General features: G+C 41.3%; 1 protein-coding gene across 5 annotated transcripts in view; it reads right to left on the bottom strand.

Moving 5' to 3' along the window:
- eif4g3a (eukaryotic translation initiation factor 4 gamma, 3a) overlaps positions 1-27,956 on the bottom strand; it is a 37,902-nt gene that overhangs the window by 4,544 nt on the left and 5,402 nt on the right. The window contains exons 2-26 of one of the 5 annotated variants that reach the window (XM_088423446.1): positions 21,576-21,648; positions 18,885-19,052; positions 18,053-18,145; positions 17,132-17,164; positions 14,069-14,089; positions 11,808-11,987; positions 10,957-11,068; positions 10,715-10,875; positions 9,957-10,091; positions 9,398-9,560; positions 8,263-9,021; positions 7,550-7,638; positions 6,311-6,584; positions 5,492-5,625; positions 4,328-4,447; positions 3,994-4,149; positions 3,713-3,910; positions 2,986-3,132; positions 2,280-2,516; positions 2,034-2,138; positions 1,611-1,746; positions 1,305-1,417; positions 989-1,079; positions 338-461; positions 24-268 (exon numbers count right to left, since the gene is read on the bottom strand). In XM_088423446.1, the coding sequence (XP_088279572.1) occupies positions 24-268; positions 338-461; positions 989-1,079; positions 1,305-1,417; positions 1,611-1,746; positions 2,034-2,138; positions 2,280-2,516; positions 2,986-3,132; positions 3,713-3,910; positions 3,994-4,149; positions 4,328-4,447; positions 5,492-5,625; positions 6,311-6,584; positions 7,550-7,638; positions 8,263-9,021; positions 9,398-9,560; positions 9,957-10,091; positions 10,715-10,875; positions 10,957-11,068; positions 11,808-11,987; positions 14,069-14,089; positions 17,132-17,164; positions 18,053-18,145; positions 18,885-19,052; positions 21,576-21,648 (4,067 nt within the window). Of the gene's footprint in view, positions 1-23; positions 269-337; positions 462-988; positions 1,080-1,304; positions 1,418-1,610; positions 1,747-2,033; positions 2,139-2,279; positions 2,517-2,985; positions 3,133-3,712; positions 3,911-3,993; positions 4,150-4,327; positions 4,448-5,491; positions 5,626-6,310; positions 6,585-7,549; positions 7,639-8,262; positions 9,022-9,397; positions 9,561-9,956; positions 10,092-10,714; positions 10,876-10,956; positions 11,069-11,807; positions 11,988-12,266; positions 12,396-14,068; positions 14,090-17,131; positions 17,165-18,052; positions 18,146-18,884; positions 19,053-21,575; positions 21,649-27,956 lie in introns of those variants that run through there. The other 4 variants (XM_088423447.1, XM_088423450.1, XM_088423448.1 and 1 more) reach the window with 4 other exon arrangements.

Below are 27,956 nucleotides of genomic sequence, written 5' to 3'. Positions count from 1 at the left end.
CTTATCTGATTGGCCTTAATTACCGGGCTCTCTGGTCCTGCTACGCTCTGCTTCTGGCTCTGGCTTATCCTCCGTGACACTCGGCCTTCGGGGCTGGGCCACGTCACTCTCCCGCTCCTTTCGCGTGTCCTCCTGGGGATGGCTGTCTTGCTGCTCCTTGGAACTGACACCCCTGCCGAAAGACGCAAGCCTCGGCGACGACGACAATGCTGCCACAGTGTGGACCTGTGGCTTCTCATTGCGCTCTCGAACTGTGCTGCTGCGATTGCTGGAAATGAATAGAAAAGTCAGTGTGTATACGTACTGACCCGAGGATGTGGTTCATTTGTTTTCTTACCTTCCAAGATTCCGCCTAGCATCAACGTCTGGGTTCTGCAGAGGAGTTGATGAGGCCTGTTGAGATGAGAGTGTGGACTGAAGCGCAGAGTAGTGGTTGGGGGTGTTGCTACTCCGTGATAAATCTGTAAGAGGGGAGGAAAAAAGGATTAGGAGATGAATAGGGGTCATAACTAATTATAAGCAACATCTAAAACTATTCGTTAATTTTTACCTGCGCTGGGTATGGTTTAGTTTCTTCAAATCTAGTTTAATATCTTTTCAATTTTGGAGTTAATACAGATTAATATGTTTTCTTTGAATTTTGATAAAGGGAGCATATGTTGCTGCAATACTGAAAGTGAAACTCCGCAGTGTGCTTCTATTTTCGAACAATTTGACCAGAGGATTTTAATGGGAGTCATGATTCTTTAAAGGGAGCCGTTCCTTCAAGATGGCTCTATTATTTTGTTTCCTCAAATAATTGAAAGCATCAATGATTTCATGCCTTCATCCAAAATATTGTAAGTTACGTGGTCGGAATTCATGTCGTAGTAGGTAATACTGGTGTAAACGCTACGCAATAGTGCCAACGACATTCCAGTCATTACACAATGAAAAAGAGTCAGAGAGAGCACTGAATACATTGGATATCAAAGGATAAGGATCAGACCTGAGTCGCTGGTCTTGGCTCCACCGCTGCTGCCCTTCACCCACGTGACTTGAGCTCGTGGGCCAAGCTGGATTTTCTCATCCATCTGAGGCTGCAGAGATAGAGAGTGATGACATCAACTTCAGGGAGACTTCCATTTCATTGATTCCCAACCGGTGTGGCACTACACCGTTGTGGTAAAAATGCTTCAGGAAATTATACAATTGACATGAATTTGTCGTCCAAAATTATTAATAACAAATACATACTCAAAATCACAGTTCCACAGCAGACACCTAATAAATTCCAGAGTAGTGACATTTCACTGGTGGCTCACCTTGGAGATCTTTGGGATTTTATTGGGGTCTATGGTCCTGCTGTTCTTGGTCATGGGCACAGTATTCCAAGTCTCTTCTCTGGGCATGCGTGGCTCCCTCTGCTCCCGTAGATCTGTGCAACAAAATGTGATACGCCCGTTATTATGAGCGAAGTAACTAACAATTCAAGCTGAACATTAAAGAGCTGAACGTTAGAGGTTTCCTGGTGCTTGCTGAGTAAAGCCTCACATAGTCAGGGTTATGGAGGCAGAAAGGAAATATCTATAGGCCCGCAGATGTGACTCGAAACTCTGGAAGGGGATTACCTCGTCTCTTGTTCTCCTTGGAAAGCAGCTGCTGGTGCACTTTTCTCTGCTCTTCCTGCTCTTCAATTTTGGCCTCCTTGTGAATCTGCTCAATAGTTTTAGGCCCTTGATCAGCTCTTCTGGAAACCCAGTTGTGCTGCAGGGTGAAGGATGAAACCACACCAACAGTGTCAGGTTCGGTGGTCTCAAACACAATGACAAGCTTAGATTTCAAGCAATTTACTTGTGATCACAAGCATATACATTGGTACCTCTACTTACGAGTGTCTCGTAATGAAATATTTAGGTTAAAAAACACCTCTTCAGAAAAAATATTGCCTTTCATTCCAAAGGAAATTCAAGATGTGAAAGGCAAAAATTGTTGATATATTCTTTACAAAGTTAGTGTGTCACATGGAGCGTTGGTCATGTCCACAAACTCACCAATCTCAGGTCAATGACGTCCTGTAGCATAAAGCGTATCCGCGATGACGTTTTCCTTTCCTTCACTATTTTTTCCATCTGATTGAAATACTGATCCATTCGAGGCTGAGCAGAAGATGAAATTAAACAAGGAAAGAGTTCGTTTTAAAATCGGAAGGTGGGTAACCACCAGTTGCCTGTGGTGTCATCAATCGTCGTTATTGTTGTTTACAGATTTTGAAACCACAATGTCATTATCGGGCTCACCTTGGCTTTTTCAAAATCGAGGTCTTTGCCAATGGTGGTGAGCAACCTGCACAGGCATTCAAGAGATTCTTCATCGTGGTTTTTCAGCAGCTTGACCACGCAGTCGTGCATGATGGCCTCCGTTAGCATTTTGAGCTTGAAGAGCTCTCCAATGAACTTTATATTGCCGATAGATCGCCTTCGCGCCTTGTCCTTGGCCTCCTCTAACTCCTCTTGAAGCCGCTCACGCTCCGTGGACTGTGAGGACATGATAAAGAAAAAAACCATGAATGTAATTTGTGATATACACATTCATAATACCAAATGCATTTCACTTTCTTTTATCAGAAGTTTAATGAAATATGTAATAAACACATTAAGAATAACAAATGCAGTTTTTTTGTTTTTATTGAAGTGACTTTGAAAACCTACAATGAAGCTTGGAAATTCCTGTGTGGCTTTTGCATGTCGTCTTTAAATACATGTAAGGTTGGTTTATTCAACATTCATTTGTAACTAGGTCTTTGTGCCCTGCGAGTGGCTGCCAACCAATTCTGGATGTATTGCCAAAAGACAACAAGGATGGGCTATAGCGCTCCCATGACCCCGGTGAGGATTAACAGTACAGTGGGCGGGTGGGTAGATGGATGAATAATTTCTTATGGCACAGCTACTGAGCACTCTCGTGAAAATCAAAATCACATGCCTAAAAAACGCAGACACAAACCGAATCAGCAGAGTCCAACTCTTTCTGCTTCTTCTCAAACACCACGTCATCCACTTTGTCCTTCTCAAACTCCTTCTGGCAACGGTGGAGCAGCAGTTTGCGAAAGTTGACTGTGTTGTTGGGCTTGTCGGCTATTTGCACTCTGAGCTGTACCGTACAACATAGAGAAACACAAACGGTAGGGGTAGAAAATGACTGCGAGTATCTATTTTGCAATAACAATGGTTGCGGAACAACTTATTTTGACCTGATTAAGAGTAGAATTACGCAAAAAATGCACTCCAATATTTGCTGTCATCTTTTTTTTGTTTTGTTTTTGTTATATTTCCTCTGGGAGTAATTCATTAATCCTAATGATACGAGATGGGCAAAAGCACGGGTGGATACTAGTGGTCCTTGGCTTCTGTTCCTATGGTGACGTTGTATCGCGGGATCATAAATCAGGGCTGATAAGGTCATATACAGATAATATTGGCTGAAAAAGACCAGATTTTAAAATGTTCTTCCTAAATAAAGGTCACCAAGTGATGAAATCAAAATTGCCAAATACAACACTAGTTTTATATTATAAAAGGTGACATTTCTTATGTTGACATGAAAAAGACAAGGCAAAAACATGAATTCATACAAAAGGAATAATCCCCAGGAAGCATTAAGGCAGACATTTGCTTCACCCCTTTTTGATGGAATCATTGAAGTTAGTCAATCGTTGCTGCCTGAGCTTTACCTCAGCAAGGCACCGGCACATGTTCCCATAGGCGACAGAGAAGCTGGGCTCGTCGATGGCTTTTTCGAAGACTAGATCGATCACACCCTTCAGTCGTTCTTCGGTGTCGATGGTCAGTTCCGTCACCTGCTTCATCAGCTGGCTGAACTTTTGAGGCGTGAGTTTGTTCAGGATGCTACGCACCTTCCTGAATAGCTCCTGAGGGAGACAGGGCCCACGCATACACAAACAAATCAGCACGCGGCAATTCACCATGTGAATGGTAGGTCAAATATTCCAACCTGTGTCCTCAGCGTCTCTGGATCATCGGCCACGCACTCCCGCTTAGAGCCTGGCTTCCAGGCGTTCTCTGCTTTCTGCAGTTTTACTTCGTCATTCACTGACACGCTCATGATGATCTTCCTGGGAGGAGGCCGCCGTGTTCCCATGTTCATTAGCTGAGCGGGCAGACAGAAAGCGAATGATACAGGAGAGGTTCAAACAGTTAAACATTCTGAATGTGGAGAATTTTTTCTACATATTGTAATGTCTGGTTTCTGCCCAAACGATGTTCAGGCTAAATCAAAGCAGTCGTCACGCTCATGAAGAGTTTGACCAGGTATTTACGCAACTCACCATAGCACCACGTGCACTGCTCATCTGTCTACCAAAGTCTGCAAAGGCAGGTGTGAAGTCAGGTCCCCTGGAAATCACCCTGGGATCCACTGCTCGAGAAGGCAACTTGTTTTGGTTCATCTGCAAGAGCGTGCATGTCATGTCAGGTCAACTGAAAACTCCCAAATCACACATTTAGTGTGAGTTAGCGTGCAAGTAACAATTTTTTCTTTATGTTCCCTGCAATTGAGAGGTGACTTGCCTATAACTTCTCAAATGAAGTTTTATGCATCGTAAATTCTGGGCTATAAGCTGCGGCGTTTTCACCGCATTTTGAACCTTGCAGCATTAAATGTGACACAGTTTATCTTTTCATTTGTGCTTTAAGCAGTCAATACATTCATCTAGTTTCATTACGCCTGACCAATGAAGTTACAGAACATGTTAGAACGGACCAATAAAACTGTTGAAGTTCACCCTCCCATCAGCTATTCATCACTCTGCATGTCAGCAAATGTGCTTTATTTGACAACAAGTCTGAGATGGCGTATAACTACAACCACTAAGAGTGTTCAAGGTAAATAAATGTTTGTAAAAAATCATCTGTGAGAGCTCATTCTGTGCAAAGATTCCATTTATTAACACAGAGACCAGAAGCTATTATTCCGCCAATATACTGTATGTACAAATGAGTTCTTATAACTATATTGAGTAATGAGTAAGTAATGCGTCACTAACTATATAAATGTACGGAGAAATATTAATATTTTTCATTCGTTTTTCACATAAAATCTTGGTAGTGCAATTTCCTTGGAAATGACAATGTACTCAAGTTTTGCTGAATAAAACAGTAAATGGACAATGAATAATATTTGAATATCCAAAAAATTAGGGGCAGGAATTTTTGACTGTATCACGATTAGTCTCCGATTTTGGGAGACGGTCAAAAATTCCTGCCCCTAATTTTTTGGATATTAAAATATTAATCATTGCCCATTTACTGTTTGATTCAGCAAAACTTGACCACTTACTCAATTGGGCTAATTTTCAAATCACCTTAAATTTAAAGTGAGAATTTAATCAACGTAATAAACCTTTTCACAAAGCCCTACAGCAGAGTGGTTCATCATGTTTGATAGCTAAATTAATATACCAAATCTACCATCTAATAAATAATGCACTGACCTTGTCGAGCACCACATCACTGATTGGTGGGAGACCTTCTGGTTTCTGTACACAGGCGGGCATGAACTGGAAACGCAACAAAAAGCCCCTGTCATACTGTCGCTTCTTGCTGGGATCGGACAGGTCTGGATCAACTGGCACATTATGAGAAGGGGTGGGGTGGGGTGGGGTAGGCAGAAGAGAAAAGCAGTCATGATAATCAAATCATTAATACTTCTCTGAATATGATTGCAAAGAGGGAATATTTCTAGTAAATTTTCATTGGAAATCAAGCCGAATTTATTCAAAAGTCCAAATTGAAGAACACATAGAAAAGGTATCACATTTAAGCATAAATATATTCTTTTCTCATAAGCAGATATGATGATGATTTAAATGTTGTAATAGTTTTACTTTTACATTTTAATCAATTCTTTTCATGAAGGCCAAACATGAATGTGAGTCCAATATGACTAATCCACCGCAGGCATCTCATTAAAAACAAACAAAAATGTGAAAAAAAGTTACATTCAAAATTTTAGATAAAGAGCCCATCTCTCAACCCCAAAAAATCATACTCAAGATGAAAAAAAAAAAATAATAAAATCTCAAGTCTAGCCTCCGCATTATTGCTAAAACACTTCCAGGCAATGAGCTCTGCTTATTCAACTTGAATATGTACCTGGATAAAATCTGCGTGTTTAACACAGGATTATGCTAAAGACCATGCTCCCTACTACTTTTAAATATGCCAAATTTTTAGTTGATTCCGACAAATTCCCATATATTGATGTTATTTCCTGGACTTTTGCAAGCTTAGTAGAGTGGAATTGTTCTCACGTTCTATGTCCTGAGAGACCCCGGAGGAACTTTCTTTGTCCCTAGGCACTACAGCACTGTTGTTGCTCTCCATCTCTGAAGTATGGCCTGCCCCATTCCTTAATGGCTCCAGGTCGGCATTGCCATTCTCCTCCGGGGTAGCCAACCTTCTGTCCTCCTCTGGGCTGCTGTTAGGAGCTGGAGTGTTGGTGGACGAGAAGAGCGACGACACGGCCCCTGAGCCTCCCAGCAGAGCTGTATCCACGGCGACGGGATCTACGGGTCGAGGCTTGTCCTGTAGCATGAGTTCATATATACAAGTTCTTTGGTTGACCTCCATACTGAAATACTACATTTGGGGGTCACGCATTATGTGTGATGATCCACCTCTGTTGTGCAGGGGCAAAAAGAATACGGCACAAACATTCTTGCTCCTCTCGCTGTCATTTGTTTCCCTGATAAAGGCGCGAGCATTCTTTTGAATTTGAATTAAAAAAAAAAAACATGCAGCTTGTCTTTCTTCCACCTTGTTTAGCTTTGCACCATCCCTGTGTTGTTGCGTGACTTGTAAGTAAACTAGGCCTCAGCTCTGACTTTTGAGAGCAGTTTTTTAACGAAGACAGCCAATCTAGTACAGTGCAGTACCACAAGTGGAACCAAGAGGCGAATTCCTACGGGTTTGAAGAAAGACTACAGAGCTCATCAAAAACCTCCATAAACCGATCCCCTAGAACAGGGGTAGGCAATTCCAGTCCTACAGAGCATGTATTCGATGTCTCTCCTCTATAACACACCAAATTCAAATGATAAAGATCGTTATCAGGCTTCTGCAGAATTTGCTGATGAGCTGATTATTAGAATCAGGTGTGATGTAGAGAGACATCAAAAACATGGAGGTATGCAACTCTCTGGGAATGGGGTTGCCTACCCCTGAACTAGAACAAAATATGAAAAAGCTTATGAAAAAACATGGGGGTGGTTGTCCATCAATGAAGAGCAGAAAAAGAGAGAAGCACGCAGCTTGAATTTACAAATACGAGCATCAAGGATGATGGATACACCTTGCTTGACCCAAAAGTCATGTCAGCGCTTTCCTGCGGCACGTCGAACCATTTTGCACATGATTTATTGTGCCTTTCCACTACCCCCTTCCTCCAACAATTGTGCTTCTTTGATATGCTGACATTTTTCAGAGGGTTATGCTTTAAAAATCAAAGTGCATAACTATGCTAAAAGGTCCAAATATCTTCCTTTTCTTACCTCGTTCTCCTTCAAAGGTGTGTCGCCGACATGAATCAATTCATTTGGTTTCCTCCACGTCTTTGGTATAGCAGCAGAAGTCTGATTTACTGCAAATGAAAGTCCCCCTTTAGAGCTTTTTGCACTTTCCATTTAGTCACATAATACATCACAGGTCTTAAGAGCTTGCTTTGAAAGCAAAAATTAACAAAATATACAACCAATTTAGTTTTTGGTTTAACGTTGGACAATGTACAATAAGCAATTCGCAAGCGTTTCTTTATTTTCCGAGCCAATCGCTTTTAAAAATGGACTTTATAAACTCCCACGGACTAATTGTTTGGAAAGACGTGTTTCATGACTCTAGTACTACAACTGCACAATGTCAGCTGTCATAGGCACCAGCAAGCCTGTGACCCTTGTGAGGCTAAGCGGCTATAGAAAGTGGATAGATTCTGAGATTCTGTACTTGTTTAATTCATTCCATGACTAAGTTCGACCCTCAAAACATCATTAAAATAAATACTAACATTGCTTTCCGCATAACCTACAAACACAGGTAAGATGTCGAGGGAAAGGTTAGTGTTTATAGTTCGAACTTGGTTAATAACTACAGTATGTGATTCAGGAACAGTCTGTTTTTCATTACTCTATGGTACTCTAACTACTACTACTGCTTTTTTCTCAAATATGCTGTAGATAATGAATGTTTACATCCAAGTATGTTCATATACCTGTAGTGGGGCTCTTCCGAGTGAAGGATATATGATGGGGCTCGACTTCAGTCATACTTCCAGGTGCCTCTGTCCCTATCCTGGTGATGTGGTCCTTTCTGTCCAGGGGCTGTTTGGGCTCATCGGTCTCTGCTGTGGCCTGCACCAGAGGTGGAAGGCCAGGGGGGAACATGACTCGCAAAGCCGTGACAGGGCTGGAGGTCAGGGCGACAGGCAGCACCGTCAAAGATGCCATCGGGGCCAGCTCGGCAGCAATGGGCACCTCCGGCCTGACGTCAGATGGCAAGGTTTCTGAAGAGGAGGTCGTCTCTTGGAAAGCGAGAGAAGAGGCAATCTGATGTGTTCCAGGTGGGGATGCTGAAGGAGTCTCAGGGGCTGGCGCATCCACATCGGTGTCAGGGTCTGCAACGCCATTCACAGCCCTGGAAACCCGTGATGGAGAGACGGTTAGGGTCCGAGAGGAGGCGTCCGAGACAGGCTTTTCAGAAGTGGGAATACAAGGTGATGTCGAAGAGAGTTTATGGTTCCCGCTAGAGCAGAAGGAAGCAGTCAAGGGCTGCCGGGCATCACTGTCGACGGGTGCGGGCGGGATGGCCACGATCGCGGGCTGTGAAGCAGGGAAGGCAAGCTCTGGTTCAACAGTGGAAGAGGTTTCTGACGCGGGAGCGCTGGCTTCCAGTCTCTCCATGGGAGGTTCCGCCAGCAGGAGCCCAGGTGAGGAAGACTTTTGGAGAAACGGCTCCAAATTTGATGTCTCATCTGCAAGGAGGAAAAGTATAGGTAATAAATACATAGCACGGCATGTGAATAGAGTAATGTCACCAGATGTAATCGGTAAGTTGAAATAGAGAGAGAAAAGTCATGAAAGTGAAATATTAATAGATCTAAGACCTCAGTCAAGCATGAAATGTACAGAAACATTGAAAAATTGGACATGTGCACTTGTGAACATAATGAAAAAAAACCAAATATTTTTAAAGATTTCACCAGAAAGTATATATTATTTCATGACTAGTGTTACTTTATTTTATAAAGGAACACAGCTGTTTCCAAGTCCAAACAAATATGTCAAACATTGCCACAGAATAGATTGTGTTTTCAACTTTTTAAGAGAGTGGGATGTATTGAGGCACACCTGGCCCTGGTTTGGCATCTTGAGCCCCAGTTGTCGTTGCTTGCTGTGGGTGCTGCAGGAGCAGCGAAGGCTCCGGTACAAAGTCTACGGAAGCGACGTGCTGAGGCTGTGGAGGCTGTGAGGGTGAATGTATCTCTGGAGTCTGCCTGCTGCTCAGCGGTTGCTGCGAATTGAGGTAGAAATGGTGAGGATAATAATGAGGGTGTGGGCAGGAAAACTGAGCGGCACAATAATCAACAAAAGGCATTGGGATGCAAGGCATCATAACAGCATAATTAAGCAGAAACAATGGGCCGCGGTTGATCGTGGTTGGTAATTAGCCACGTTATAAGGAAGAGGATGAAGTTTGATGTGAGAGCAATTGCAGCAAAAAGGATGCAGGTCCATACATGGCAAAAAAAAAGTCAAAATAAATTTCATTAGTGTAAAAAAATAAGCACAGTGACAAGAAAGTGGAAGAGTAAAGAAACTGTTAACATTCAGGGACACACGGGGAGAACAAAAAAGCCAGCCCAACACCCTTTACAACCAAGCTGAATTTAAAGCGGTAGTACCATACCTGAGGCGGGGTTGGAGTGGAGGAAGGTGGGCCGACAGGAGGGGTTGAATTCCTGCTCCCAGAGCCCCCTGCCAGGATCTCCTCTGTGACATCCCTTCCACCCTGATTGGGGTCGCGGATTCGAATCTGGGAGGACAATGGCACGAAAAACACACCTCACTAAAGCGCACGTGTCCAACAACAGCTGTTTAGGGGTGCTTGTAAACCACACTAGTATAATTGTAATCTCACTAATGCAGTAGTAAAATATGAGTTACAGTGCATCTTTGGATGAAAAACCCTTTTAGATCATAAATAGGATGGCGTGTTTTTAATAAAGATGAAAAAAAAGCTAAGATAATATCTAAGAATGGTCGAAGAACTGAAATTAATTCAATGGAATTTTAAAAAAAGTGTCTATATTATAATAGCTAGGTCTTCCTTTCAAATGATTCGTCAATGTTTTTGTGAGGCCACCTATGTGTATACAATTACTATCACTGGTACTTGTACTAGTGGTATCGCCATTTGCTTTGGTGACTACTCAAGAGTTTAGGACTCATACTGGTTTTGTTCTGGGAAAAAAGTGGTCTCAAACATCCTTGTTAAAAACATTAAAAACACCAAAAGACAATGCCGAGAATCAAGCCAGCGTCACACGACCATTGTAATATTCATTGCTTTGAAAGCTCATATGCTAGGAGCGTCAAGGACTAAATATCCTTTGTACTAAGACTACAGAGAGGAACTAGTGCCAAAAGAACTACTAAGGTACTCACTGTTTTCTTCTCGCGCTTGGCTGGTGGAGGTTGCTGTGGCGTAGGCACTATGATGGGCGGCGAGGCAGAGTACACGGTCTGCCCTGGGTAGTACGGTGGGCCGGCTGTGGGAACGGGCGCGGGGAGAGAAGGGGACACGGGTGGATGGTACCTGAGGGGATCTTAGGGGAAGAAAACGGGTTTTAGAATGACCATGCCAAGTTGTTCTTTTGTATCGCGTGTATTGAATTTGAAAAACTCACGATACGGTGAAGGGTACTCCCCAGGTCCTGGACCCGGATAGAAGGTGCCAGACCCCGGGGGCTGGACAGAATACTGCTGAGGAGGCGCCACGTAGGCAGTGCTGTGGCGATACTGCAAAGAAGCAAAGACGTTGATAAAGACAGGAGCACTCCTCTCCTTGGGCACAGTTAGATGAGTTTGTTTCAGAAATGAGACAAGACATCGGACATGATTTGGTCAAGAGTCTCACTTTCAAACTTTCATTCTAGTTTTCACTACTTCCATTTCTTATGACATAAGATGCGGCCACAGCCGTTTCAGTTTCACTGAAGAAACAATAGTCTACAAACACAGCTTTCAAATATACAACAACAGAGATAAAGTCAGAGACAAATGTCACTACTTTTCTAATGTTGTTTTACATGACCAGAATTTGGGAGCCAATCACCAGTTGTCGACTTAGAAAAATAAAATCACAAGAACAATTCAACAAAAACTAGATACTAGAAGATAACATCAGATTAGAAGATGAACCAATATATCTAGTTCAAGGGACACTTGAATGGATTTAGCATTGGAGGTGGGAAGTCCATTGTACCATTGTATAAATAAAAATTGATTTTATATTGTTTTTTTCCTTTTTAAAACGAGTAAATGTCCATATAATATACATTGTTCCCTTAAGCCACCCAAGTAAGCATCCTAAAAGTCCTTATACTGTATTTCCAAAAGCAAAAAAGGATTGTGAATACATATCTGTAATAGAAAGTGTCACGTTTCAGTAAGAATGACCAGATAAACACAGAGATGGAGGAGAAAAACAGGTTGAGTACTAATACGTGTTATTCACAGACGAGTATTTGCCCCACACCTGTGGGATGTAGTATTGTGCAGCCTGCGGTGACGGGAAAGGCATGGGCGTCATGGTCATCATGATTGCTTGGTTAGTTGGGTAGACAGCCGCTGCGGGAGCTTGGGAACCGGGCCGTATTGTGGGGGTGTTTGTGGGGATGGTGGGCCTGGCGGTCTGCATCTGTGTCCTCGGGAAAAACTACAGGAAAACAAAGGGAAGGACAGAAGAAGATAAAGCAATTGTATACACTAGAGGTGGTGGTCTAGGATTGTTGTGCAAAATTCAACCTTGATTGCTTTATTAACGGCACGCTTTTCAACCGTCGTGTTTGACAAAAAGAGCAGCTAAAAATAGCAAATTAAAAAGTATAATGACAGTAGAGTGCTATATTCAGACATAACTTTCTCAGATATTGTTCCACTCTCATTGTGTTCGTTTTGGAAATGTGCATTGCAAAAAGGCTAGCAATTGCCTTACACCAAGCTTTGTCCACCATCTTTTGGAACAGTCTCGCCTCACCTTGATGCAAGAAGACTACAAAAATAAATTAAAAAAAAAAAAAATACACCAACCAATCAACCATGTGCTTTTAACCTCGGCAAAGGTAAAAAGCTGCAGAATTTCCACTGTATTTCCTCATTAACACGTAATTCACCCAATGCCCTAAAAGGACAAACATCCCCACGCCATTAATCATAAGCAAGAGTTATTTAAAGGCCATTAATCATAAACAATAGTTGTGTAAAGGCAGTACTTGTCATTTACTATGAAGAGGACTTTCTATTGTGACATCACAAAAAGAACTGTGCGTTGTGAAGCCACCCAGGTAGCAGTGCTGCAGTTTTGTTTTGTTTTTTTTGTCTGAAATCCATCCAGCAGGTGGCAAGACACCCATTCCACACTTACCTTTTTTTTTTTACATACACGAACGCTTTCCCTATTTCTATAATATTTCTATAAATCTGTCTCGATGTCTCATAAAAGCTTCGTGACCTGGAGCACTTAGACAGCAAAACCAGTCCTCTGTTAACATTACACATCTTCAAGTGGTGTACTTGATTAGTTTACAGTTTAGAAGTAAGCTTGATTTATCGTTGCAAAAAGAAACTTGCGAGGGCAGTGCAGAGCTGCAACAAAGCAACCCTTCTCAAAATGAAGTTAAAAAAAAGTTAAAATAAGGATTTGCTCAAGGAAAGCGGACTTGGGAATTTTTGAAGTATTGAACCTTTTTAAGTGAGAATGATTTTAAAAGGTTGAAGACATTTTGGGTATAATTGAAGGTGATATAATTTCTGGGTAACTTTGTAATTCACTGAAGTTGCTATTGCTCAGTTTTTACAATAGACTGACTTCATTTAAACAATAAATAAATGAAATGTCCCCCTGGAAAAAGTGGAAAAATTAGCAATCAAGGGAATGTTACATTTTGAATTTAGAAAGGTTTGAATTGGTGGCAAAATAGCTAATTCAACGGGAATGTGTCAAATGCATCCCTTACAGAAAGAATTTTATCAAGGACCCTGAAGTAGTAATTTTTCATTGCTGAAGACTTTGACGTTAGAATTGTTTGAGTTGAAAATTTGTCACTGTCGTTTTTCCATTATTTTGAATGATTTCGCTAATTGTGGAAAATGTCGTATTACAGTAACAAATCTTAAACTCTATTAAATGAGCCTAACAAAATTTGACTTGTTTGATAAAAAAGCAAATCAAAAAGGACTATGGCATTTACATAGTATTTCAAGTTCAATGGCTTTTCTTAGTAAAATGCTCAGTGGAAATCTGAGAAGTTGATCAGCAAAAAGATTACAATAAATCCCCTGGAAGTGCCTTCATGCAGTAGGGATGTGTTTTCTCTAGACAGTTTTACTAATCCAGGGAAAACAATGTTAGTAAAACGTGCATACATGTCTTGTTAATGTAGCATGCTGTTAGGACAAAAGTCGTACAGACAAATGGCAAGTGATGAATGGACAAAAGTCAAGTGTTTCCTCTAAAACACGGGTGGGCAACTTATAGCCAGTGGCTTCACAAATGTTCATCTCTAATAATAAACATACGTTGAATTTCTGCATCAGGGTTTGTTCCTAAATTTACTGCGGGCTTTTGAATGCTTAAACTGAGGACAGCAGTTCCCCACCCCTGCTTTCTACAAACACTGAAACAATGCCGGGAGTCTGAGGTGAATTGTGAGGAGGGGATGAGAGAGACTGTTGGGACGACGCCCATCATCCTCCTCATCATCATGCCATGCAGGTCTGCCAATGCAAACATGTTACCTGGATGTGCCTGAATCCTCCCTTGAGAGCAGGAAAGAGAGAAAAGCCAATTGCACTAGTGAGACTGCAAACGCGCTCAGACACACAAACATACACAGAAAGCACCCAATTGTTGGCATCTACCCGACACGGACCACTTGGACCAAAATACGAGTATCACAATGAGCACTGAGTGGGAGGGCGAGTGGAAAACGCTTACCAGATACAGTCAGAATTTACTGACTTCTTAACACGTACACATGCACGCACAGATGCATGCACACACGCACGCACACACAGACACTAACTAGTAGTCCTGCACACCTGCAGCCACAGCACACAATGACACATGTATACACATACACACACGCGCACGTACGTACAGTTTAACAGACATATACGTACAAACAATCACAGTCATTGTGATACACATGGACCTAAAGGCACACACACACAGACACAAATAGAGCCGCCCAATGTATACACAAAGCACGAACACTGAATGAGCCACAAAATTAAAAGGTACACACAAACTTATGAACAACTTTATAAAACTTATCATAAAATTTCCATTACTTCTACGAAATTTAAGGAAAATTGTTATCTTGGGATACATTGGGGACCAAAAAGAAACTTATTTTATCTTTATCTTATTTTATCTTTAGTTCTGACATATCATTGGGTGGGGCAAGGAATGGCCCTGTCAACGACTTAACGTCACATCCATTTCCAAACTGCTGCTTTACTTTAAAACTAACTAGGGAGATTTGGGGCAAACTCTTTTGGCAAATACAGAATGAGACACAAAAATTGGAAACGCGCCTCAAGAGCTCAATTTGTGATCTACTGAGGTATACTTTAGCATCTGTGATAGTATGGGGGTGTGTCAGTGCCCATGGCATGAGCAATTTACACATCTGCGATGGCACCATCAATGCTAAAAGGTACATTGAGGTACCTGCCATCCAAGGACCTGAAAGTCTGAAGTACATATGTTTGTATGTACATGTATGTAAGTCAGTCATTGGGCTGGGGGATATGGCCCAAAATTCATATTATAGTAACAATTACATCCTTTCACAGTAACAGTACGCATCACGAGATAAAATTAAGGGTAAAATCTATTTAATTAATATTAATCAATACACTTTATGCAATCTAAATCAAAAGAATACACACATATATACCATCAAAACCAAATACACAACACTCACGACCGGGTGAATGAATTTGCTCATGGCGGCGCATGGAGTGTCTTACTCAGGGCACAATGGACATTTCTCCATTCAAATAAAAAGCCATACTGTTAAGCTTCATCTGCTTTCCGACTCCACTTCCATGGCGGCACAACAGAGCGCCAGTGTGTGAGTGTGTGTTCATACAAATGACACCAAACGCCCCACACTCATTGACCTCATATGACTTGTCAGAAGGAAAAAAAAAAACATGTCAAACCCTGTAAAGATAGTTTTGGATCTGAAGTAACTGCTGGGTATGAAGTGCATGATGACTCATCAAGGCACAAAGCAGCCATCGGTAATTGGACACATTAGCATCTGCATGTTGATGACACTTTGACTACACAATTGGTCATGGCCTAATTAGTACAGCTTTTCTTCAGAATCCAATGACACTGAATCGCAGGAGTCAAAGGTCAAGATCACACACTGTATTTGTAGATGATTTGTTCATCACATGATAACATGTTAAAATATGGCTTGGTCTTCTCCTGGATCCAGTACAGTGATCCCTCGCTACTTCTACCGTCCGCTATAGTGCCCTCAATGCATCCCAGATTTTTTTATTTTCATTAAAAAAAAAAAAAAAAAAAAAACGATATTGCGAGGAGACGTGCTGTGAAGGTTTCCTGCATGCCAGACAGACAAGTTAGATGTATACAGACTTCAAACTAATGTAGTACACATATTTACTTAAATCTTACATTATTAAACCTTATACTGTAACTGTACTGTTATCCCTTCCCATCCCTTTGACTGTAGTCTCAAGGAGAGCCGTGGTTATATTAGTGATCGCCGGAAATCTAATTAGAGAGAAGCCTGTAGCTGACCAAACATGATAACTACATGCATTAATGTCCATACCTTATTTGGTTTGGTAACGCTTATTCTGAAGTCTCACCAATTTTAGCGGTGTTTCAGAGCAGTAACAAGCAGTGCATTCTCCAGTACACTCCATTGCCAAAAAACATCCAAAAGAAAAAAGACCTCGTGCTGTGCAGGGATGAGAAATCTTGTGGCATTCTGATCTTGCAAGATCTCATCGCCTGAGATTGTCGTCCATCACTAATAACTATGTCACAATTTTTTTTTCTTACCATCATTGGAATTAAAATGTAATGTTTAATATTAGTATTAATGATGTATTACTGTTACATTCCCAGGGTTGATATGTGTTGTATTTATTAACATCTAACTTTGGTGTCAAAAATCTTATGTTTCATGCGATTGGGGTAATCACAGGCAAATCAGTAACAATGTGACTAGTCTCTCCATTGTCTTTACAAAATGTTTCTTAGAACGCTGAACAAGACTCACCAAGTATTTAGAAAATTGGATGACGTATTCTGGAGATACTGAGTTTTGTTGGAAAAATGTGTTTTCTTGGTAGCATCTTTGTGGGATATTGCCAGTAAAAAAAAAAAAAAAAAAAAATCCTTGAGAATAAGGGTAAAACAACCGATTACTTCTTAACATAGCTAACAAACCCTTTGGTTTGTTTGTTGCTTGAAGGGGAAATACATCATAAGGAGCAAAAACAAGATAGACTATAATCTGATTTAGAATCTGAAATCAGATTTAAGTGAAATTATTCACGAAAAACAGCGATGTAAATTCAGACTCATTGTGACAAAGGGTCTAGATCCCAGAACCGATGCTCCGTTAAAGCAGATCAAGCAAAATTGAGACAAATTCCTATGGATATAGGAACAGTGTTGAAATTAGAACCTCAAAGTTGCTTATGATTTCGGTTGAGTTGATGCTTCTGTTGTATCATCAGTTGAACAGTAAAAAAAACAGCTTTCTAAACAACATTTCAAAGAGGAACGTGAGTCGCGGTATGTACCTGATGATGTGTTGGTCGAGGGCCCGTCGCAAACTGATTGGAGGGAGGGTGTGTGAGGCAGTGACGTAGAAGCAGGCAGAGGGAAGAGCACACGAGAAACAGAGATGAGCAAAGTGGCAGACGCTAAAGTGCAACAAAGCTGCGGGAGTGCATGGTAGCAGCAACATTTCCATAATTAATCAAACTAACCAGGGCCTGAACATATTGAAACATTACTCCATAGTAACCTCAATTGACGACAGAGCTCTGTAATGTGAACTTTTGAATGTGCTGTCGCCTATCACAAAGAGATGGGACGAAACACAAATCCCACAAGACAAGATGTCTCTCAAGCTAGCAAGCTAACGTATCAGCTTTTTCCTGATACTGAATAGTTTAACTAAATGCATAAAGCTCCTGTTAGCTGCGGGGTATGGCCAACATTCTCCACAGGTGATTTGAAAGTAATCAGAGCTCTAGGGCTGAAGCTATCCAGACTGGGTATTAATCAAATATTTTATTTTGCTTGGTGAAAAACAAGTATGACCCTAGACCAAATAACATGTTTTCTCTTAATTATGCATGAACATTTTTTTTTGATAATACATATTTTTTTAGTTAAATATATACTGAGATTTTATATCGTTCTCGATGCATTCCTGCTTTACGCAATTCACCTCCTGCTGGGGTTTTATGGTCCCCATTAATCACAAAAACAGTCTCAGAATTGATGCAAATGTGCTAACCATCCATCCACCATAACATCCCCAATTAAATCAACTATATAGAATATTTTTTATTTTAAACATTTTACATGCATATTTTTATTTTCACCTAATCTATAACAGGACCTGGCCTATCAACTGACTTTTAAATCAAATCTGGCTTGAGAGCATTAAAGCTCCCAACCACTGGAGTCAAATAATGCTCACTGTCACTCACCGGGCGACTCTGTGGCTGTGCATTCATTGGCTGAGTCTGAGGAGAATACACTAGAGGGGCGGAGCCAGCATTCTGCCCGGGGTTGTACGGAGACTGGTGAGAGTGGGAATAACAAGATGAAGAGGTCAGATGTAAGTCAATAGAGGAGCACACACTTCATTGGCCACAGTATTATGGAGAACATCTTGATATCAAGTCAGCTGGTTAGTATTTTAATGCCGCCGCAGTAAATGTTATTAAATTGAGGTTGACGTCTTGTAAATAGCGGCAACCTGAAGGTCGGAAAGTCTTGCAGCACGTTATTCCTCATCACAGCCATGTGGAGACCAGTTTATCTCCTTTTCTCTGAGCTACTGTCAGTATGGTTGTGCCCATTTAAGAATGTGCTGGCTGAGTGTGCTATTTTTAGCACGTTAAGACCCGAGCTGCTCTCAGGGCGCACAGTGGGCGACCAAACTACCAACATTGAAAATTCCTATGAAGCGCTCACATTTTTCCAGGGGATACATGGCACCGATGTTCCTGAATCCTAACGGGCAGTAAACGAGCGTCTGTCCATCACATTTACGTATGAAAACGAGACCATCTCAAAACAACCAACATGCATTTAAAAAAAGCCAGTAATAAGCAAGTATTAAATTTGCATTTGTACAGGCTAAAAACTCACTTGCCCACCCATTATTTTGTCTGAGCATCAACCAGATATTCAAGATTTTACGAATAAATGACCATGACTGGTTCATTCATATCATACTTAAATTTCAACTTCATGCACATTTTACAAACAGAGTGTGCGGACAGGATGAATGCGGCGAATGTCACACAAACTCACCCCTCCGCCCGTCTCCCAGCCCTTAGGATAGCGATACGTGGGAGCTGTGGGTACGGATACCTGAGAGAGCGCTGGGGAGTGGGCGTGCCCGGGTGGGGTGCCCGCCAAGCTCGGGTGTCCTTTTGTGATGTCATGAGGGGTGTAAGGGGGGCCAGCGTGCCTGGGGAGCTGGAGGATGGGAAAACAGCATCATTAAATTCCAATCAACGCAACATGCAAAATGCTAGCGGCGTGTGAGAGTTGAAACATCTCCCGCCGTGTTGTGCTGAAAGTGACTCGCGAACTGACAATGAACCGCAACATGAGAGCAGATCACGTATATGGCATATTATCATTGGGACCTTGACGTCATTAAAATAAAGGCAACTACAGTATTTCTAAATAGCTTGTTTTTTTGGTTGTAGTTCTGGGGTTTGGAGCACAAATTACATGGTGTTCGAATTCAGCGTTGTAAATGGACTTATACTAATATAGCGCTTTTTTATCTTTGGTGCTCAAAGTGTTGAGCACAGTGAGAACTCATGTACCTTCTGATGACACAGCATCAGGAGCAACTTGGGGTTCAGTGTCTTGCTCAAGGACACTTTGACATTGTCATAATGGTAGGGGGTCACAGAAGGTATGTAGTAGTTGGCCTCGCAGCAGTGTCTTCATAGTGATTTTTCTAAGCTGATCGTAATATGCTGGTGCTGCAGGGGCCCACGGCGACCCTTTGTCGGGTTGGTGTGGAGAGGGTCTTAATAGCTAGGGCTATTGGACCCCCCGCCTGGCTTTCCATGAGGGGCCAGAGCGCAAAAAAGGACAGGGATCATTCTTGCCCAGCTGCCTACGTGAATGACCAACAATTTAGAAATGTACTTGTTGCAACGTTAGACTATTCAGTATGAATTCTTGGCGGACGGCATGGTAGAAGAGTGGTTAGCACATCAACCTCACAGTTCAGAGACCAGAGTTTAATTTCAGCTTGCGCCGACCTCCCTGTATGGCCTTTGCATGGTCTCCCCATGCCCGCGTGGGTTCTCTCCGGGCACTCCGGCTTTCTCTCACATTCCAAAGACATGCAAGCCAGCAGCCTTAGCGAGGGTAAGCGGTTGTGCGTGCGTGTGTGATTATTATTGAATTAAATGTGAACGAGCCTACACCCTCTATCTTTGTTTACAAGTATCCCAAACAGCACTGAACACAGCATTTCATGCAACACATGACAATTTTGGACGTGCATTGCTTTGGTGCAACATCTTGAAAACCAAGAAGACTGGCTAGCTGCATAAAAAAACACCATTCTCTTGGACAACATTTGGTCCTAATTTATGATATCAAACTCGTTTGAAAATAAAAAGAGAAGCATGGGTCTAAACAGCCACCTGAACATGCCGACTCTCTAGGAATCTAAAACAACCTCAAAATAACACTTGGTCAGGGACAGGTGCTAAATACTCCTGTGAAGTTTCAACAAAGCCCTTCTCCAGTTTTGTATGAGCAGTTTGAAAATGTAGTATTTTTTTATGAAATCAAAATTAGCCACTTCGATGTGCAGTGTAAATTAAGTCTAATTATCTGATTGCGGCATCTTGCGTGAAATTGCACACTGGTTTTAGTTTGAAATAGTGGTGTGGTAAGAAAAGGTCTTGCTGCTGCAGCTGGCACCACTCTCACCATTCTGAAGCCGCCAAATGAGAGCAGACACTGCAGGAAGGCAACAAGAAGCCCATGAGGTTTGACAACGCAACTCTTCTCTCAAAAGGGCCTTTTTCTTTTCGACAACGACGACATTCAGCTCATTAGGAGCACTGTAACGTGGCTGTGGGCACCAGGACCCGGGGTGCAGCGGCCATCGTTTGTGCACATCTCTCCAGCTCCTTTGTGTGGCCCACTTCCCTCACATGACCCAGGATAAAGCAACTAATCTCGCTGCTGTTGCTAGGGGAGGAGCCTGCGCCGCTTGGTCGACTGACTGATTCAGAGGACATATGGAGTAGTTGTATAGGGGGAGGGGCACTGTATAGGATCTGTAACGTAGAAAGCGTTTGTTTCTCTCGTGAAAAAAAACAAAACACTTTACGCCATTGGCGCTGCAGTAATTGACGAATCTCACATTGATTTTAGAATGTGCAGTGCATACTAATCACTTTGATTTGAATAACCAAAATGAATGTAATTGCTGGATAGTGTCAGCAATACCCATCTACCATGTTTGACGATCAGGTGCATTATTTTGGGTGCAGCCCATCAGCCCGGTACCAGTTGATCCACAGACTGTTACCGGACCGCAGACCGGTGGTTGGGGGCCGCTGGTCTACAGGATTCATGCTTTCAATTCTGTGTGAAAGGTCAAGCTCAGGGGTTGGCAACTCGCACCTTGATAGCGCTGCCCTATTGGCTCACTGGAGCTTTATCAAAAATGTATGAAATACGTAAAACTTGTATTTCTTGATTTAATATGGTTTAAAAACATGACACAAACTGTCAACGTTGTTTTGCGTGATAGCCTACGACGTATGTTTCTTTCAGGGCTGTTGCAAAAAACAAAACAAAACAAAAAAATGCAGGTGTTTGAAGGGACATGGCTCTCAAAGGGAAAAAGAAAAACGTAGCTGAGAACAGACGTTGTTTTCGGGTTCAATATGGCTCTTTCAACATTTTGGCTGACCCCTGATTAAGCTGCACGGCTGTGTAAGTGTGTTGACTCACGCTGTAGACTGCAGCAACTCCAGGCTGCGTGGAGAAGATTCTGTCATCCAATGACTGCTGAACTCGAGGAATTCTGCAAAGATGCACTTTAAGGAAAACCAGCACTGTGATGCATGAATCCAAATCTGCTTGGATCCTTTATTTCAAGAGAACAAGTGAGAGAGAGTGTTTTGAAATTTCACAGATCAAATTACACAAGGACATTTAGTATAGTAAAAGTAAGTTTGAAATGAGCAGAAAATTGACAGAACTAGTGCGTTCAAAACAGAAAAGGACATTTATTTCCAAAAGGGATTTCCTTGAACTGCTTGCCGGGTTTCATTTCAAAGATTCCCCCACGTGCCTCTTCCCATCAAACAAGCCAAGCACTCTAAAAGGGTACATTATGTACCTATCGCCATTTGAGCAATGTTAAAAGGAAAATGTGAAGTGGATTTTGGGGGGGTGGGGGCAGCGTTGGTTAAACAAAAGCAGGACAACTGCTCGGCCTGTAAAAGAGGTAAGGTAGCCTATAAACAGAAAATGTTCTGTTACGACTTTTACCCAGGATACGCTTAATATGAGCCGAGCAGCAGTGGTTAGAACGGACGATAAGGAGTGAAGCCGAGAGTCACTTTAGCGAGGAGATAGAGAGGACCAAACGAGGGGGGACCTCAACAACCACACATGACAGGGAATCCCAGGGTTAACCTGCTTGGCCACGTCTGTATCATTTTAGCAAAACTTTGATCACATGGTTTAGGGGAAACTGAGCGTCTTGCTGTCTCCCTCATGGCCCGGTCACTCGTCTCTCAATTCTTACAAACTAGCCTTCTGACGCCGATCTTGGCCCCCTGCCAGACATGCTAATCTAATTGAATGCTCAAGAAGAAGACTGAAAGTAAAGACATTTTGGAGCTTTAAAAAATAGTGTGCGTGCTGAAATAACTTCAGTCTTTTAGGTCCACTCAGGCACCTAAGCTGTTGTTACTCCTACTACTATTCATTCTATTGGTATAGCATCATATCATCATATCTTGTAACGCTTTACAGCTTAAAGGGACACTGTGTAATATTTAGACCGTTTTTCATTAAAAAGTAATAAATTAAATAATTGTAAATTTCAAAAACTTGCAAATAAATGTGTTCTTAATGACCAACAGTATGTTTTAAATATAATCGTAGGTCTAGTTATCGTTAAATTAAATTACATGGGGGGGTGGCACTTCTCTGGAGGCTGCCATGTTTGTTTAGAGCTACGGACAATGGTAAATACAGCACCTCCTGCTGTCCGTAATGAAAAACTGTCAAATCTTACACTTTTCACGCAGGTGTGAACACACACAAATGTTTCCTGATGTGACTCAAACAACTAGACCGAGACTCACTTTTCCAGGTGGTTTTGGTACTTGTCTGAATGCCTGAATATTAACCACAGCTGATCTGCTCCAACTACAAGAGAAATGCACTTTTGAGGCTTAACAAGACATGGTAGCCAGGCAACATGTGAAAAAAATACCTCGCAGTGAATCTACTTGAGTTATTACACAATCCTCCGTCTTCTGTTTAACCATACTGCTGTTGTAGGTCGTACAGACCAAATAATCTCCTTCAGGTTCCTGCACATATTTGCCAATATTCTATCATTTATAGTACATTGCTAAACTTGAAAGAGCTGATCTTAACGCTCATAATTATTACGCGGCTCTAATAACAGCAAAACAGGAATGCAGCACAAGAATTCCATGTTTTTCTTCACTTCCAAGTTTGTACTCTGCGTGGTGCCCCCGTTATTCCTGGCCAACGGGAGTCCTTGATCTTCACATGCGTCGATTTATTGACAGAATATAGCTTCCATTATAAAAAAAATACAGTGTGAATCCACACCACTTTTGATGCAGACTAAACAAACAGACCAAAGCACATTTCTAATGTGATTTCAACCTTAAACCATGATACTGACTTTGTTCTGTTTTAATGTCACTTCACCACTCTCCTCTCTTCCTTGACCAGATGGCGATGATGGAAGTGAGGCTACCGCTGTGGATTTTGCATCTATCAGAACAGGTTTCGAGGTAAAGCACTTCGCTGAAGGTGTCTACCCGCAGCACTTTATCTCATTAAATGGACTACAGTAGTATGAGGTATTGTGATAGTGTATCATATTTTGTGGCTATTTTACTAACCGTCATAGTCAGCACTATGTAACACTAAGGCTGAAATTACACTCAAAGTGATACAACTGAGAGTACTCCTAAGCAGTGCAAATGTGACACACATCATGGCAGCATAAATAGAAAACATCACATGAATCAAATAGCTGAAGGTCAGAATAAGGCATCTTCCACATCAAACCAGCATACATGCTTGGGTGCCTTGTTCTAATTCTACTATTCTCTATCTTTTATTGTGCTAACCATCTCACACCATTTAGTGGCAGAACTGTCAAGCAGGATCAAACCACAGCATAATACATTCGTGGAAATGTCCACATTCCAATACAGCTCCCCATTTTCATACTATGACTATACTATGACTTTTCTATTTACAACACATGATAGTAGGAACACTTGTCTTGTGTTTTCCAAGACGTTTATTGATGACAAAAGGATGACAATGAATCAACAAATCAAGGCTGTGCAGTGACTATTCCTAACTCTCTTTCTTAAAAACAAATGATCCCATTAGTCGTCCACTACAGTTACACTGCACCTCTAAAATCAACAAAAGAATGAGGCAGAAGGAGCTAAAAAATAAGGAGACACTCTTATAATTCATCACTTTATAGAGATCATGTCCTTGCCATGTCTATGTCTAACAAATGTGTACCCACATTTGTTAAATGTTCATCACTAATTATAGGACAAATGTCCATTTTATGCTTCTTAAGTGGGAAGTCAACACTGCTCCAATAACCACGTATTCATGGGCGATCGGCTTTTGAGGACAGACAGGTCAGCATTTATGCTGAAGACGCATCACACACTATAGGCCTGGGCAATCTATTCATTTTCTCGATTAATTACATTTTTTGTTATGAACAATTTAAAAAAATAAAATAAAATGGATATTTTCCTTCCCTATTTTCGGCGGTACGTTTTGCTTTCATAAGCTGCTGTAGCTTCCGCATTCCTCTTGTCTACTTGTCACTCAGCCTAAACGTAAGGTTAGTGTAACATGGCTTAATAAAGCGAAGCATTTGTTTCTAAAAGACAGACGAGTTTTATCATCGGTGGTTTGGAAGTCATTCGGCTTTGTGGTGACAGACGTGGAACAGTTACGACTCCGTTTGTTCACAACAAACTTATTTGTAAAATAAATCAGCGGCGCCCGACTGAGTATGTAACATTTCATGCTTTGCGAGGGTAACAAGACCATGTCATCCAACAGTCTGCTGCCTAATAAGCGGCTCACCGAGGAGGAGTCCTTCACACTTGGCAGCACGTATTATGATGAACCACAATGGAGAGCAATCACGCCGCATTCCCTGTTGCACATGGCTTCCGTACATACAGTGGAAGAGATGAGCAAAATTGTCCCATGTAGCAGGGGACGCCTAATGCTGCACTTCCTTGCCTAAAATTTATTTTACAAAAAGGTGGGGAGGGGGTAAACGAGCACGAAGAGTACACTTTAATGTCTCTATTGTAATTGTATAGCGGGTATACAACAAATTTAGCAGCATCTAATCCAAATAGTTTTGTTTGTATCCCAAGCCATACAAGTTGCAATGTTTATCTTTGGGAATGCTGAAAAAAGTTGCATTTTATCGATCTCATACAACGTTTGCTATCTTTGTTATAGAGGTTGTTCATATAATACACACAATTTGCCCTTTAATTCAAAGAGGACGTTATACATGCTAAATGCTAGCTAAAATATTTATATATTGCCCAACGCTGATACAATATTTGATTTATATCCAGACCCAACAGAGAACCAAGTTGAATTTGAAAAATTAATTAATAAAACAATCTTCAATTGTTGAGATCGCACTACGCAGGGGAAGAAAAGGGGGGTTGTATCATAATAAAATAAAAAGTCTCTGATCATAACTTTGAGGTATTGGATGTTGTATCCTCAATAATGAGGCAGGCTACCTGGAACCCTCAGTCAAAAAAAAAATAAAAAATAAAAGTGGAGGCACAGGAAGTGAGCGGACACGTCCCAGATGGTGCAAACACTCTAACACTCTCCCACTTGGCCCACTCCCTTCTCGCTTATACTTTCCCAAACACACACACAAGTAATGCGCACACGCACACACATAAAGTGGCACTGACAAAGCTTTCACTGCATGCTGCAGCTGAGACCACTCTTTCACTGCAGTACAAACAATGGGTGCTAGCTTCGTGGATTCAAGCCTCACAAACCAAATTCTGGGAAACTGGTTAATAAAGACTCTGAAAAATAGAACTTAATAAATGTTTTCATTTTTATACTGTTTCTATTTCATTATTAGGAATATGTGTCTTGTATTTTAAGAATTATGCCTATGTTATGTTAAATGTACGGAGGAAGTTTGGCGTTCAATGTTTGGCTGCGAACAACAAATGGCCTAATGAACTGACATAAAAACAAAATAAGGTTGATACTGGAGCAGTGAGTAAAGATTCGTGCACGCTTTTTGCCTTTAATGCAGACAATTCTGCGTGCTGAAGCTTTCGTTGAAGTGCTAAACAAAAGCGGATTATTGCAGGTTGAGAATGTATCAATTACTGTACTTACAATAAAGAAATAAAATGTTAAATAGAGAAAGTCATCATATTGCAGACTCTTCTCTAAAGAATCTGCAGATCGTTGAATTTACTACAAATATCACTGATACAATCCTTTGACTGAGCCATAAATGCTAGAGGTCCATCCTTTAGTATTTTATTTTCTGTTTGTTTCCCCCTATTTCTCCCCCTATTTTATTTCATATGTGGAAAACTCTGATTGTTAACCCGCATAAATGCATTTCAATGACAGTCAATTAAATGCTGGATTTTTGCTATTCGCTGCCCCCCCCCCCGATGTATAGTCAGAACTAAATGCTCTCCCAATTAGATCTGTGTGTTCATCATTTTAAATCCAACATTAGTCGAGTCTATCACCTCTCCGAAATGTTTCAAAAGTACCAAATCAAATACAGCGCCAACTTTGTTGTGCAAGTCCGCAAGCACAGTTTGAGAGAACAAGAACATTGCACGGGACATATTGTTCTCATTTGGAATATTTCCGGCACTAGCAGCAAAAGAAAAAAAAAGAAAGAAAAAAAAACTGTCAGATTGGTTGACTGCTAAATCAGCCGCCTCATTCAGATCATTAAAATTATAACAGTTAAAAAACAAACAAAAGAGACATAATCATTCGATTTGACATTAAAAAAAAGGCAAGCGAGTCTTCTGACGTAAGACAGGTGGTTGACTTCAACCCCGGGTATGCCTGCTCTGGAATACGCTGTCCTGCGTGCTGGCTCATAACAGCTCAGCAGTTTATTTATAACTTCCCAGTGAGTACACCAATGTGAGAACATTTTCACAGGCAGGCCACACACACACACACACACACAAGGAAAAAAGACACACGCTTGCTCTTAAGTACAGTGTTGCGTCAAGTTGTACATAACCAAGCGGGACCTGGGCCTCATACCTCTATGTAGTGGCATGTCTTGTCGAGTGATGTGAGCTTTTTTATTTATTTTTTTTAAATCCCATGCGATCTAGTTTATGCTTGCGTCAGGACTGTGTAATCCAAATCAGACCGAGTGAACGCCATCAGATTTCACTGAATTATGAAAGGTTCGTACGTAGACATAGCCTTAAAAAAGACAAAAAATGACACACAACATTTTTGACTTGGTTTTATGTGAAATAAACTTTAATCGAATATTGATAATAAATGATTCATGTCCATCCATCGCAGGCCTGCCTGTGCCTATCCCAGCTGACAATTGCAGGGCACAGAGATGAACAATCATTCACGCTCTCAATCCCACCTCAGATCAATTTAGTATGTCCTAATTATCCAAGTTTTTTTCTAAAACATTTTTTTTTAAATGATATGTATATTCAATCTGTGTACAATGTTACAGGGGCTTACAACGTGTCATAACCTATTCTTTAGGATTCAAACCTCCATTTCCTTTTTTTGATTAAAATTTATGCATGATCTGCTATTGTACATTAATGTCAGTCAGGTTGGTAGTATTGGTAGGTGGTAAATATTTTTGAAGGTGATACTCTGAAAAAAAAAAAGTTAAAACAACACTGGCATAGACAAATACTATGGTTTAAATATGCTACACACAGTATATATATGAATCTGCATTGACACTTGGGAAAGTGGCTTGAGAAAAGCTCCTCAGTTTCTCAGATGGGCTTGATGTGGAGTGAGGTGAGATGGAATTAAATTAGAACG

The sequence above is a fragment of the Hippichthys cyanospilos genome, chromosome 9, assembly GCF_059441005.1.
Source record: "Hippichthys cyanospilos isolate Australia breed blue-spotted pipefish chromosome 9, RoL_Hcya_1.0, whole genome shotgun sequence".
NCBI lineage: Eukaryota > Metazoa > Chordata > Actinopteri > Syngnathiformes > Syngnathidae > Hippichthys > Hippichthys cyanospilos.
The sequence above is the reverse complement of the archived record's forward strand: the minus strand, read 5'-3'. Positions and strand labels throughout refer to the sequence as shown.